The sequence below is a fragment of the Danio aesculapii genome, chromosome 11 (assembly GCF_903798145.1).
Source record: "Danio aesculapii chromosome 11, fDanAes4.1, whole genome shotgun sequence".
Classification (NCBI taxonomy): domain Eukaryota; kingdom Metazoa; phylum Chordata; class Actinopteri; order Cypriniformes; family Danionidae; genus Danio; species Danio aesculapii.
Window position 1 is genome coordinate 29,860,908 of NC_079445.1, and position 15,819 is coordinate 29,876,726.

The 15,819-nt window shown below is 36.7% G+C and overlaps 1 protein-coding gene across 1 annotated transcript in view; it reads right to left on the minus strand.

Moving 5' to 3' along the window:
* Positions 1–15,819, minus strand: part of arhgef10la (Rho guanine nucleotide exchange factor (GEF) 10-like a) — a 248,459-nt gene that overhangs the window by 137,238 nt on the left and 95,402 nt on the right. The window contains exon 17 of the mRNA XM_056467799.1: positions 9,411–9,583. Within this exon, the coding sequence (XP_056323774.1) occupies positions 9,411–9,583 (173 nt within the window). The remainder of the gene's footprint in view (positions 1–9,410; positions 9,584–15,819) is intronic.

The following is a 15,819-nucleotide window of genomic DNA, read 5'->3' on the forward strand; positions in this document are numbered from 1 at the left end:
AAGTGAACGAGTCGTTCATAACGGAGATTCAGTCACAAACGAATCGCTCCCTCCATCAGTATGAGAAGTGAAAGTGGGAGTTTCAGGACACCGATTAAATCAAATTTAACAGGAAGGAGGATAGTACATTTCCATACACACATACACAAGCTTTTTGTCAGGAGTGCCTATGCGATCACTTATCCATCATTGTAGAAAAGTGATGTAAAATAACAATTTTCGTAATTGAAAAAAAAATGCATACTGACCTCCGGGAAAACTCCCAATCATAGATATATGTGTATATCTCTGGCTCTGGATGGCCACAGTCCTCTACTGCAGCTTGGTCCCGCATTCATTTCAAAGGAGTGCTACCCTGTACTAAAATGGCGGCTCTATTGACGCAATCATTCCAATAGACAGCAACAGGGCAGGCCACATCTAATGTTTATATTTATGATAGTATATCTACTAATAATATATTATATTATGTAAATTATTTGATTAGATAGTAAAGATTTATAGTACAATATTACAATATACATACATTATATATTTATAATGTATTTATTTTAATTATTATTATTATTTCAGAATAGTAACATTAAAAATGAATTCATTGTGCTCCAGGTACATGAAAACTTGCTCGATACAAATGTAAACAAAATCCAAGAGCTTAACTTTTAAAGACGTCTGACCAATGACAAAACTTTCAGTCGTCAATACTCTCCACCAGCAGTGCCACTAAGAAAGAGAAACGATGCTGAAGATAGATCGATCTCCTATTGTTTGTGGAGCCACAGAGGCTAACGCTAAAGGGAAAGGGAACAGAGTACAAAATGAAGCCGTTTGGAAATATGAAGCCCTTTAAGGGTGACGAAACGAACACAGGTGTCTCATTAGACGTGAAATGTACCATCGATTTGAATCCCTGTTCTTTTTTCCTCTGCCTGCAGAATCAATAGGCGGGGTGAATCTGCTTGACGCATCCGACCGATAGCCCAGAAACAAGGACTGTAATTAAATCCCGGTGCTGGATATAAACACCAGAAGACTGTCTGGCCTTTCAGCACCTCTGCATAATCAGGTGACCTGGGTGAAAAATTGGAGCGAGGCGGGCAACTGTCAACCTCCAGCTCAACCCATTTCTCCAAGTGCCAATCCAAGGTCTGTCAGAGATCACTCTCAATCCCTGTATTTTTCTCTTTCACTGCCTGGCTATTGCTGTGACATGATTCATATACTATCCATCCTAAATAATATATGGATAAAATCATTTGGGCATCCCAAATGAGTATGTCTAGAAGAGTATTCAAAAGTTATTTAGACTGTTTATAATTTCCAATAGAAATTGGAAGCAGGGATGTCCCAAGAAAATGTCAAGGATCATGACAATTGAGCAGTTTTGTAACGGATAGCTTTCATGCTGGTGATGGTATAGACTTTTGAATGGGTTTGCCCACTACCATTTAAGGAAAAAGATGAAGCTCAAATATGTTTGTTTATAATGTGTGTGAAATAATGAAGTCTATGCTAGCGTACTACAATTCCCTCCATCAACCCTTACCCATTATGGCCTCCCAATCATAACCATCCACCAAATTGGCTCTATCACTGTCTCTCCACTCCACCAATAGCTAGTGTGTGGCGAGCGCACTGGCGATGTTGTCCTGTGGCTGCAGTCACATCATCCAAGTGGATGCTGCACACTGGTCCCCCTCATGATTGTGAAGTGCTTTGGGTGTATGGCCATACACAATAAATGCGCTTTATGAATACACATTACATTACAAAACACAGCTGCAACAGGTTTGTCTGCTGCACTTCCATGATGAGAATCTCCTGTTCCACCACATTACAAAGGTGCTCTATTGAATTACCTTCTGGTGACTGTGGAGGCCATTTGAGTACAGTGAAGTCATTGTCATGTTCAAAAAACCAGCCTGAGATGATTCGCGCTTTATGACATGGCACGTTGTCCTGCTGGAAGTAGCCATCAGAAGATGGGTACACTGTGGTCATAAAGGGATGGACATGGTCAGCAACAATACTCAGGTAGGCTGTGGTGCTGTAGGCCTAAATATCCCAAGAAAATCTCCCCCACACCATTATACCACCACCACCAGCCTGAACCGTTGATACAAGGCAGGATGGATCCATGTTGTCATGTTGTTGACGCCAAATTCTGACCCTACATAAATATATATATATATATATATATATATAAAAACATACATCATACACATTTTTATAGTACTCTCTCCATAACTTTGTAACATCTGAAAATACTGCCTTTCACTTTGAAAACAGCTTATAAAAAACAAACAAAAGAAATCATATGCTTCCCTCAAAAGCTAATATTATCTCAGAAATAAACTTTACTGCTTGGGTTCCCGCTGACTTTGTGCTGTAAAATTGCTTCAAAGTTTATTTTTATATTTCACATAAGGTAGTACTGTGCTATTCTCACTGGAAGCAGAACTAGCCACAATGTTGGAAGTGACATCAAATGACATCTTGCTGAACAAAAGAACCACAAATCCCAGATTAACATGCAACAGCATCTCCAATATGGTAGGAATGCGGAGGAAGAGACATGGTGAATGACACATGGTGAAGGGCACATAACAAAGCAACAAAATCCATTAATGACAAGATAGTAAAGTGGGGGAAATAAGTATTGAACATGTCATGTTTTTTTTTTCTGGGAATAATATTTCTAAAGAAGTTGTTGATATGAAATTGAACCTGATTATGGTAAAAAAAAAAAAACAACAAAAAAAACAAGGCAAACATAAAAATAAAACAAATTTAAAAAATCTGAAAAATAAGTTATGTGTCATAACAATGGAATGACACAAGGAGAAATTACTGAACTACTGAAATGTATTTAATACTTATAAAATACTACTAAATACTAATAAATTGTTTTGGTGATGGCAGCTTAAAGACGACTCTCATATGGAGAATAAGATCATATCCATTGCTCAGGTGTGATTTTTTTTTCTCATACTTCAACAGTGTAAAAACCTTGATGGTTCTTGTCTATCAAATATGATCCTTATTTTGTATTCTCTATTGGATATAAGTCAGGTGATTGGCTGGGCCATTCTACAGCATGATTTTTTCCCTCTGAAACCATTCGAGAGTTTCCTTGGTTGTGTTTAGGATCATTGTCAAGCTGAAATGTCCACTCTGGTTTCATCTTCATCATCCTGATAATATAGATGTTGGACTGAAGCAGCTAATATTAATTTACAATGACAAACGGCAGAGGGTTGCTGAAGAACTAATGAGAGATTTCAGCTGCTATCTGGGCTTTCACTGCATTTCTACACCTTCCTTTCTTCGTGTGTTCATTACTTGTTCCCTGTGTACTTCATGTTATCACACATAACTTCATATGTATACAAATTGGTTTTCTTTGCATATATGATTTGGCTGTTACCAACATGTGGGGAAAATTTTAAGTCAATATCACCTTTAGAAATATGTTTTCTGAGAGAAAAGGTGATATGTTCAATATTTATTTCCCCCATGTAAGTCCTAAAGTTTGTTTTCTCCTACACAATCAAAAGTATGTACTTATTCATCACAAAGTGTATATACTTATAGGGCATAAAAAGGTGATTTGGATAGCAGCATAGGTGTCCATTCACTTAAGCATCTATCTCTTGCTGTTTTGTCTGTCTCTCTCTAACCTTTAGAGATTTAATAGGGTCTTCAACTCGCACAGCCACAGAGACATCTGTCACTGGCACGGCTTGATCAATAGCAGGCACATTTGAATAAAAAAGACACTGTGAACCCCTACAGCGCCGGTTGGCAGAGTCGACGTGCTCTTCTGGTTGCTGTGGCAGGGCCTCGGGGTGCCCTACAGGTTTGTGGGCTCCTGTCCCACCTTGGCCTCAGGTGAATGTGCCGACTTGTAATCCAGACTAATCCAGTTGGTGTGCCGGGATATGGTTTTCACACTATGACTCGGTTTTCTGCCATTTCCACTAGACTATCTTTCTCACACACATTGTCGTATGTAAACTGACACACACACTGGGCGGCCGCCAGCACAAGCCTATGCAGACACAATGCAGCAGTCCAAAACCTACAGTCAACAACAATGATGCCAGAAGGGTAGAGGAAATTCACATTTTCTCATTTAGATCGCTGCTCTTTAACTGACATGCATATCAGTGTGCTTTTACACGTACCCTTTTAAGAAAGGATCAGTCTGGCACAAGTTTGAACGAATGTTAAAAAAGGTGTGCGTGGCCATTAAGGAAGCAATTTGGTGATGATTTCCTCTGGCTAAAATGTGACTGAATTAAAGCAGAATCAGATTAGCTAAGGGTAGGAGGGAAAGACAAAAAAATCAAACATTTTTACAACATTAAAGCTTGTTAACTCTAGACGTAATTTATGTACACACACGCAAATAAATAAATCTTTTACAATTTTATTACAACTAGAATTATTACTATTGTTGTTTTTGTAGTTATTATTATTATTATATACAGTTGAAGTCAGAATTATTAGCCCCCCTGAATTATTGGCCCCGCTGTTTTTTTTCCCCAATTTCTGTTTAACAATGTGTTTTTTAACACATTTCTAAACATAATAGTTTTAATAACTCATAATAACTGATTTATTTATCTTTGCCATGATGACAGTAAATAGTGTTTTACTAGATCTTTTTCAAGACACTTCTATACAGCTTAAAGTGACATTTAAAGGCTTAACCAGGTTAATTAGGTTAACTAATCAGGTTAGGGTAATTAGGCAAGTTATTGTATAACAATGGTTTGTTCTGTAGACTATTGAAAAAAATTTGCTTAAAAGCGGCTAATAACTTTGATTAAAAAATTAAAAACTGCTTTTATTCTAGCTGAAATAAAACAAAAGACTTTCTCCAGAAGAAAAAATATTATCAGACATACTGTGAACATGTCCTGTAGATTTGACAGGAAATTAAATACAGCCAATCAGAAGCACAGAATATGCACTCACTCACGAAATGGTAAAGTTTATAATGTAATTAATACATAAAAAACCTCTTTAACATTATGAAATGTAGATGCTGAATCACTTATATGTGTTGGTTTGCATTATTTCACAGTTCTAAAGTTCAATTTCAAATGATTTATTTTATTTTCAATATCTGAGTTGAACCATCTGCTGCTGCTTTCAGTAGTATGGCATTAAATGTCACGTAAAATGGCATTCAAACTAAAATTGTTAGCATTTAGCACTGAATAAAGCACACGAGGCGTACCTAAGGTGATCATTGTCAGTTTTCTGTTGTTCAGCAGCAAGAAATAAAAGCCGTTTCTAATATATCAATTCGAGGAACTGGTTAGAACAAAAACTAATTTTAATATGGTAAATAAATTTTCCTTCTATTGCATGCCTTTGCTTTTATATAGAACACGACATAAATCAGCCTTTATATCATCAGCCCGCTTCTTTTGGTCTTCGATCTGGCAACCTGCACTTCCGTTTGTGCCACCTTTATAGTCAATATTACTAGCCCCCTTAAAAAACATTTTTTTTCGATTGCATACAGAACAACTACTGTTATACTGTTATACTGTTATACAATATACAACTAATTACCCTAACTTGCCTAATTAAGATAATTAACATAGTTAAACCTTTCAATTAGACTTTAATTTTATTATTATTATAATATTATTGATAATAATACTAATAACTATTTTATGAACGGTTCCTTATAAAGATTAAGTAAAAAAATATATAACACAAAGAGAGAATGAGAATGAGAACATTTCAGCAGTATAAAATGTCTCCATTATAAACATGTTTCCACATCAAAATAAATGCTTCTGCATATCCTCCCTGTTTGAATCCCAGGCCTCATTTCATGGCTCACGGGGGCCTCTAAGATTTACAGTACCCCACAGTTTTACACTATTTTACAGTGGCAGCAGCAGAGGGTCTGGCTCCTCCTGAAACGCTGGCCTATTCCATCAATAAATGAGGGCACTGGGGCCTACAGGAGATGAAAAATGAGTCCATTTTGAGGTACGCTGGGGGAGCTGGGGATCTGATTTGGGCAAAGAGCCCCATGGAGTGACATCACAAGGGAGGAGATATGTGACGCGGGCTGGAAAAAAACAGGGCTGTGTGTTGTATGTGGTGCTATAAATAGCTGAGGATGGACACATTCAGACACAGCGAAGCAGGCGACAACAAATGTGTCTGGAAAATAGTGATTAAAGCGCCGGCTTCATGTTACGTAACCATAAGTGTGTGCTAACAGGTCACTGAATAGCGTGAAAAAGAAAGTGACACAGTCTGGCTTACATCTCAACACAGTCAGAGGTGCCGAAACAGATCCTCACTAAATGCAGGCTTTGAGAAGAAAGAGTCTGGTGCTATCTTTAAGACTGCTGAGACTGAGACCTACTTTAATATAAAAAATAAATTATAAAACTATTGATACCGATGGTTGGTCATTTTTGCACCAAAACCTATAGTAGACCAGGAAATTTGTAAAACGGATACTAACGTCAATATAGTGCATGTCAGTTGAGTGCACTAGAGTACATCAGTGAGGGACAAATGAAAATGAGTGAGCGAATTCACACACTGACATAAGATAACATGACCCAGAGAAACCTCAAACATAAGTGCATATGTTATATGTGCCTTTTGGATTTATGAATTGTGTCGCTTTTCATGTCAAATTGATTGTATTGTTTATTACAATGACAAATACAACTGCAGGTCACATTGATCTGCTTTGCAAGTTATATTTATGGGAATAAAAACATGTATTATAATAAAGGTGCAGTAGGTGATCTTCCAGAATGCTAGTATTAGCATAACAGCTTAGAAATTGACGTCCCTCTCCTGCCGTCCAAAGGCACACCTCTTTAAATCATGAACGCGCAAACGCTGATGACGATGGACAACCTTATAACACTAGAGCATGTCATTCACCAGTTAGAAAACTCTATGGAGACATGCACTTTGTCCAGCGTAGTTGTTGACAGGCCAGCAGGTGCAGGAATTATATTTCCCTAAAACTGGCATCGGGATAAAGTTGCTTTTATAGTCGCACATTAGGACTTTCTCCTTAATAATATAATTTTAGAAAAGTATTGTTTGCAAATTCTAAATAGTGAAATCATATAATCAGCCAGTGACTATAAAATACAACATTGTTTATGTTCAATGAAATAGTGCTAATGTTGTTTTGAAGTCATTCCTACACGTTATTTCAGACTGAATATTCAAAGTAGAGTTAAAGTGGGAGTCACAGATTGTCACTGTTCAAAACTGAACAAATGTGCAAATATAAATCAAACTTCACCTCAGTAAAGCTGGTTAGGTGGATGAGCACTATTTACTTATGTTTGGTTATTCAACTAAATAAAAATCAGATCAGAAAAAAGCTAAAAACAGAAATATCCTGCCATCATTTTGCATTACACTTATGTTACCAGGACAACGGGTGACTTACTTTTCATCTTCCATTGTGCTTGCTGCTCTTCATGTACATCGCTTGTTTTCATCTCCTTTTACACTTGAACAACTAAGTTAATGCTTAGGTCTATTTAACTGACTATATTATCAATGCTGTAAAAGGTATTCTGTGAAGTCAATAATTTGCCGAACATTTTTAGTGGCTGAAACACACTTCCATGCATATAAACCCGTTCATAAACAAGAACACAGTCTACGTAAGCTTTGCATGGCTAAAATAGTCTTAAAACATACCTGTCTAAAAGTAGTATATCAGCCATGGTGTCACGCTTCTGATTGTGGTTTTGAACTGCATAACGTCATTTTCCACCAGCGTGCAAAAGTAATTCCGATTTTGATTCAGGACTTAGAAGTTTTGATTCTGCATTTTTGGCAGAAGCCCCTTCAAAAAAACATAATTCTTTTCATGGATACAAGGCCACATTGGTCTTTTAGAAAGAAGTCTTTCAGGTTGATGCAGAGTTTGCTTGATGTCTCTCTCCTTCAGCTGTAGGTGGCCATGCTTCACGTGTACGTGCAAATGACATATCTATCTGCTTAAAGTTGCTGTGCACAAATACACATAGAAATTTGTTGACAGACAGTTTGAGATACTTGTTGTAATTGAGTTATTTGTTGGCCAGACAATTTTTAATCTGATGAACATTTTGTCTTATGCCTTACCCAGAATATTAAAATACATATAAATACATTTAAATCATTTACTTTAATCATTACTATCGGAATGTGAAGAGACTTTCAACCAGCTCAACAAAAATGTTTCTGAAGACAATCACTTACGGCACCTTTAAGTCTGCAAAAAAAAATGAGTTCTTTTAAAATATCTTACATTCAAAATAGTTAATGTTGACTGGACTATAGCAAACAAATCAAGCCAATATTATATAAAAGTCTGAGCCTACTAAAAGAAAATAGCAGTACAACATGTAATATTCAGAAGACAGAAACTGAGGGAACAAAAAAGATCTGTGGGCTGGCTACTAAATAATAATTAGTGGAATCTGACTGGATGTTTTATCTGACAGTGAATATTTGCCGTTTATTAAAAAACTTTTTTTATACCCATTCAAAAAATACAATATTTGATCATATTTCCCGTCACCGCTTTTCTTCCTGGTATTGATTTCCTGCCAACATTTGATGTCAAACAAGCATGCTGCTACAGTATTTTGAAATTTAAATTACAGAAAGACGAAGAGAATGAGAAATGGGAAGGCTTCAGCTGAGTTATAAAGCAGCAGGAAGAGAACAGGGGCAGATAAATTGGACAGAACGCTGTTTTGTAATGATTTCACCGAGAAATAAGGTATAGGGAGCATAAGAGGTCTTGGAAAGACTCCTGCCCGCGAGCTGTCTGCCAGTGCCTCGGCATTAAACATCTTCTGTCATCTAATTTCCTGGCTCCCCTGTGTGCACAATCCAACATGGGTGTTCCAGAGACAACACCATTAATATTTCAGCTCGGAAAGCAAAAGGCTTAAAAAGCCAGAACCTGTACATCCTGATAACACTTTGTACCTGGAGCTCTGTCAGCATATTTATCTTAGCGCCCCACAATTGCTCTCTTCCTCCTCGTCGTCTACCAACTCAAAACACAATAATGTTTTGTAAGGATGTTCAGCCCTGATTCCAATCTCCTGAATGTACTTGCTCTGATTGGGAGTGGAGCTGGAAATAATGCACCAAGACTGATGACAGCAGGCTGAATATGTTTGCGGCCTATCAGACAGTGAAATAAGATTGCTTATACTGCGCTTCTGTTGTTCTTATCTACCTTTCCCGAGAAACACTCATCTGTGGAGGCCATAAAAAGGTGCACTGATCACAAGGAATGGTCAATTAATCCAAAATGTTTTAAAGACTCGCATCAGAGCGCATTTTTATCTGATTGTTTAGAAAATAGGAGCCAACAGTGTTGTCATTACCTTGTCCAAAAGAGCCGCCCTGACGCTTGACGCCTCCGAGCTGATAAAGTGTGTCCTTGGATTGGGATGCTTCTTGACCCACTTCAACTACCTGGACCTGCTGTAAGGGGGCGCTCCATTTGAGGGTGTATTTAGGACCGACTGGGACCAGACTGCTGATGTCAGGGGGCCCCCTGGTGGTGACAAGGAAAAACGTGTAAAGATGAACAGTATTTGCATAAATATAAATAGATTGAGGCTGACTGATCAGCTGTGAGTGTATTGTGGAGAGATTTCCTGCTGTTTAGAGGGTTTGTTATTATTTATCATAACTCAATGGTGTATTTCAGTCACATTTGTGAATAAAAATAAATGTGTGCAAGATATAGAATGCATTTAAAGAGATACTTCTATCAAAAATTTAAATTGAATAATAACTTCAAGCCTATTCATAACTTTTTAACAAAGAAAATTATATACTGATGAATGACATCTATAGTAGAGGGAATAGTATATATATATATTGTGCTAAACAGAAGAAAGAAACCCAAAAAGGTTTGGAACAAGTGATGAGTGAGTAAATGTAGGATATTTATATATATTTATATATATACATTCATATATCCTACATTTACTCACTCATCACTTGTTCCAAACCTTTTGGGTTTCTTTCTTCTGTTTAGCACAATATATTTAGCACAATATATCACAATAACAATATATTTATTGTGAGATCAGGCTGACACTGCCGTTCAAAAATTACTTGTAAAAATATTTATTAAAAATTTCAATAATTTGATATAATAATTCTTATTGTATGTAGTTTCAAATAAAATTACTACTCCAGTCAATATTACTTTTACCATTAATAATAATAATAATAATCCTCATCATCATAATAATAATAATAATAATAATAATAAATATTAAAGTAATTTCTGAAGGATCATGTGACTAAAAAAATCATCTTTAAAATCACTGGAATAAAATGATAAAATGTAATTATAAACTACTTTTGAACAGTTATTTTAAAATGCAATAACATTTCACAATTTTACAAATTTTTTGTACATTTTTTTTTTTAAATTTTTGATGAAATAAATGCAACCTTGGTGGGCAGAAGAAGCTTATATTAAGACATTTAAAAATCCTACTGACCCCTAACTTTTGACCGGTAGTGTGTCTTGTGGGTTTGGAATGATAAGGTTCAGTAATGACAATTTTAATTTCGGAGTGAACTATCCCTTTAAATAAGTATAGTTTGAAATAACTATATACTTTGTGCACTTTGTGTATTACAATAAATTCTGTTTGTAAAAACTGCTAAATTATTAGCCCTTCTGTGAATTCTTTCACAGCATTTCTTATATTTTTTTCTTCTAATGAAAATCTTATCTTAAGTAATTTTTTTAGACTGTCAACAAAACAAACTACTGGCTTACAATGACTTGCCTAATTACCCTAACTTGCCTAATTAATCGAATTAAGCCTTTAAATTGCACTTTAAGCTGAATACTAGTATCTTAAAAAATATTTAGTAAAAAATGATGTACTGTCACCATGGCAGATAAAAGAAATCAGTTAGTAGAAATTAGTTATTGAAACTATGTGTGGATATGTGTTGACAAAAAAAAAAATCAGCTTTTAGTTTAACAGAATTGGGCAAATTAATTTACAGGGGGGCTAGTAATTCTGATTTTACACATTCTGTTATATATTATAGTGAAAATAATGAGCACATATGTCCTTGTGAAAGAATGTGATAAGCCCTGAAAATACTCTTGTAACATGGGATCGGCATCAGGATCATGTTAAGTCAAGCTTCAGAAGGAAAGAGAACCACCTTGCTGCAGTAGAGGGACCAACCCAACAGATCTGAAATTCACCATCAGCGTGAGCTTTTTCAGTTAGCTGTTTACCTTTTGCACTGCTGAGATGTGATCAATGGTGCTGTCATAGATAATCTATTTGAGTGGAACAGAAGAGCGCTTTATGCCAGTGATCTATGGGGATAATTCCTGTCTCTGTAGCTAAACACCCTGCTATTTGTCCCCAGATAATGAAGGCCCATTTGACTCTGCTCAATTCTGTCCTGTACCTTAGCCATTAGCTAACCCTCTAACATTGACTGGGGTGTATTGGGGGCAACGTCACTGTAATCCTTCAGGAGACTCATATTTAGATCGGCTGATGAGCGACAATCTGTCAAAAGAGGGATGGAGGAAGACAGAAAAAGTCAATCGACCTTGCCCAGGACACATACTTGACATTGATGTTGGCACAGATGAGCACGTCACCGAAGAGAAAGACTTTCCGCTCCTTAGACTTGAGGACCTGTCCTCGTTCACCGTACACCGTCTCAATCAGCGTCTCACAAAGGATCAAAGAGCTCTGCTCCGAGTTGAGCAGCTGAAGAAAAAGACAGGGGACACACTGATTACACGTAAGTCTTACAAAATAGAGGCTACCAATTACATGGCTACACACTTACTTAGAGGCCACAGCATGGCATATAAGACACTTGAAGGTTCACATGCAGGCACCACAGAAGATTGGAAACACAGTGGTAGATTTGTAGTGGAAAAGGTCGTGGGAATAAAAGCCAATCTTGAAGAAAATACTGATTTCAAACTGGATTGACAAGAACAAAGTTGCATCTACAAACTATACAAATTTGACTGCATGTGTGCTATAAAAATGGAGGACCACTAAAGGTTCTTTTATTACATAAATAGTTTTAGAATGATGTCTAAACTGAAGAACCATTTATAATAGAAATGTTCCATGTCATTATGACCTTACTTACTTTAAAACTGTGCTTTCAAATAAAGGTCATTTATTGTAGCACTTTTGATTATTTATTCACTTGCAGGGTCTGCTCCATCAATTTGAAATCAATTTAAAAACCCACTTGAGTTTTATGCAGTGAAGTAAAAAGGACAAACTTAAATGATTATCATATTTTGGTAATGGTTTGGAAAATAAACACAATAAATGCATTCTTGTTTTAATAAAACTTTAAATCTGTTTCTTGGGAAAATTGATTTAATATAATGGAGCAGGTCACATTAAACTGAATTTTGTTTAAAGAAACTTTTAAGAGTTCTTTAAAAAAAACTAAATCATTTTCTAAAAGAAAAAAAAGAAAAAAAATCATAATATGTTAATTTTATTTTAGTTAGTAATATTTTTGAAGAAATGTCCAAATAATGAATCAAAGCCTCACTTAAAAAAGTTATGACAGTAAATATTTTATAAGTTATACAAGACTCATCTTTATTTTCATGCCAGTTTAATGAAGTTATTTTGTTATGTAGTTATTTAATGTATTTATTAATGTAGTATATTGTCGAAATTACTTATAAGTTCAAGCTGATTCAACTAAAAATGTAAAGCAGCAACATTCGGAAACTTTCAGAGCTTCCTTCAAATGATCTTTTGTGTTCAACAAACCGTAAAAGTCAGAATTTGCACATGAGAGTGAATAAGTCAAGTTTATTTATAAACTAATTTTGAGAGGATCACATGCTAAGTTTTGATTGAGACGTTTGGCCAGTGGAGAAATGGTCGTACCCATCTGAGCCTGGTTCTCTCGAGGTTTTTTTCTTCACTTTTGCCAGTTGGTGAAGTTTTTTTTTTATTTTATTTTTTTTTATTCCTCGCCACTGTCGCCACTATCTTGCATGTTTCGGGATCTGTAGAGCTGCGCATCGATGGATTTGCTCTTCAGTGTTTGGACTCTCAGTAGTGATTATTAAACCACACTGAATGGAGCTAAACTGAACTAAACTTAAACTTTAAAAGCTGAAATACACTATTTCAATTTACTATGATCTTTTAATTAAAGCTGCTTTGACACAATCTACATTGTAAAAGCGCTATACAAATAAAGGGGAATTCAATTGAATCACAGCTGATCCCGCATTAGCCATCATTTGATTTACTAACCAGTCGAATCCAAATGAACATAAATAACCAGATTTACTTACCTTAGTTATCTTCGCCTCGAAGAATCCCCCATCCACCCCTACTCCTCCCCCTCTTTCCTAGATTAATCCAGGCATGGTGGCTCAGTGGTTAGCACTGTCGCCTTACAGCAAAAAGGTTGCTGCTTTGAGCCCTGGCTGGGCCAGTTGGCTTTTCTGTGTGGAGTTTACATATTCTCCCTGTGTTTGCATGGGTTTCCTCCCACAGTCCAAAGTCATATAGGTGAATTGAATAAACCGAATTGGCACAGTAAGTGTTTTAGTACTGAGCATTCAACGCATAGCCATATGCTGGCGTAGCTGGTGGTTCATACCGCTGTGGCAACCCCTAATAAATCAAAGAATGGGCGGAGTGAATGAATTCAGGGGAGCTCTTGAGACCTACCTGAACTCAGACTCCCCTCTCTCCAGATGAAATGGAAGGGCTAAAGGATCTTCTGAGCTCAGGGCTCGCTCCCGGGACGGCATGCCAAACACGCTTCATTATCAATCATCAGCTAAGTGTGAAATCTTGAAATAAGTATTTCCATTACAATTATTCCTCTATAATGTGCAAACTCTGTCTCACAATACTGCAAAAAAGGTATACCCTCTCAAATCTATATCAGGCCAACATGCAATACTACACGGCTCATTTGTTTACTGTATAGCCATTCTATATTCATCCATGAATGCATAACAAGGCAGGAAGAAAAAACAAGATCATAATGTGCATTGTGTTAGGAGACAGTCCCAGAGTTCATCCTCATTACATCAGCAGTGAAACCCAATGTCCAGCGGCTCAAATAAATATTGCTTGCTGGTGTTTGATCAGTCAGGAGAGTAGTTGTATAAATAATGCATCTGCTTCTGCAGCCCGCATCACACAAAATGAGTCGCCGGATCCAGAGGGAATTGGCAACACTGCTTGGCCTTTGTTGAAATGCATTGAAAAATTAGACCTTCAGTCAGTCAGAAAACAGGCTTCGGGCTTCAGTGTTTTTATAGTAAGAGCGCCCCCTGAAGGCTGAACACAGAATGTTCCAGAGAAGGACCAATATCATTTTCAGGGACTTGGGAGTGTGACTGAAATGGTTTGTAAGTTCTGATGGATGTTTGCGAGCATGAGTGAGAGAAAGAGGTGTATGTGGCATGCATGCTGAGGAGCGACAGGGAGACCCTTGCACACCACTACTATCTGCTGCCCTACTAACTCACATACATAGCCTGAGACAGACGATGAATATTTCATTGCGTGTACAGTATATGGGGTAATGGAACAGACTGTTTCACATTGGAATGCAGCCGGAATCATTGAAAAAATATATACGGTAAGGATTGAACCTCTGAACAGTGAGTGATGCACTCACGACACATACCTGTACAGTAAAAGCCATTCAAGTTCACAAGACAAGTTCAAAACCTGCCTTCCACTTTCTTGTTACTCTCGACTTTAGGAAATGCATAAAAATAAACAAACAACTGAGGGTGATTTTTTTTTTTCTCACTTGAAGCATTGGATTCAGAATAATGTGCATTGAAAACACTCTGCTTCGGCTGAGGTGAGAAAGAAAACAAGACCAACGAAACAAGCTGTATGGTAATTCTATTTGCTATTCCGTAATAGCAAATGTGTTACATAATAAGCAGCGGTGTCTGATTCTGGAAGTGCGCATATTAGTTATTGGAGTTATTGCAAGAGAGTCTCCATCTTAAACGCTCTTCTTTGTGCATTGATTGAAAGAGTGCGGTTCTGTCAAAGGTTTGATTTCCATTTATACTGTATTATAAATTATACAGTTTGAGAAACGTGTATAATTAATCGGTTGGTGTAAAAATGAGAGATATGCATGTGTGTCACAACAGCTACAGATAAAATCATAATAAGCACGTGGAGAGAACTTGTCAGTGCATCTTTATGAATGATGAACAGGAACATGTGACTTTGGCCAATGAATGAACTTATATTGAATATGCATAAACACATTTTAGCTTTGAAATGTGGGAACCAAATCATAAATACAACATTCTTAGTATTATTTAAATACTTTATTTGCCGGTTTGTTTGTGCTGTATTTTTTTTTTCCAACATGGAATAGGTTATCTATTTATATAACTAATCATTCATTCATTTTCTTTTTGGCTTAGTCTAGAGATGTCAAAGTCAATTCCTGGAGGGCCACAGCCCTGCACAGTATAGTTCCACACCTGCTTCAACACACTTACCTGTAGGTTTCAAACAAGACTGAAAGACTTAATTAGTTTGATCAGCTGTGTTTAATTAGGGTTGGAAATAAACTGTGCAGCGCTGCGGCCCTCCAGGAATTGAGTTTGACATCCCTGGCTTAGTCCTTTTATTAATCAGGGTCGCCTCAGCAGAATGAACTGCCAACTTATCCAGCATAATATTGTACACAGGGGATCCCCTTCCAGCTGCAACCTGTCACTGGGAAACACCCATACAC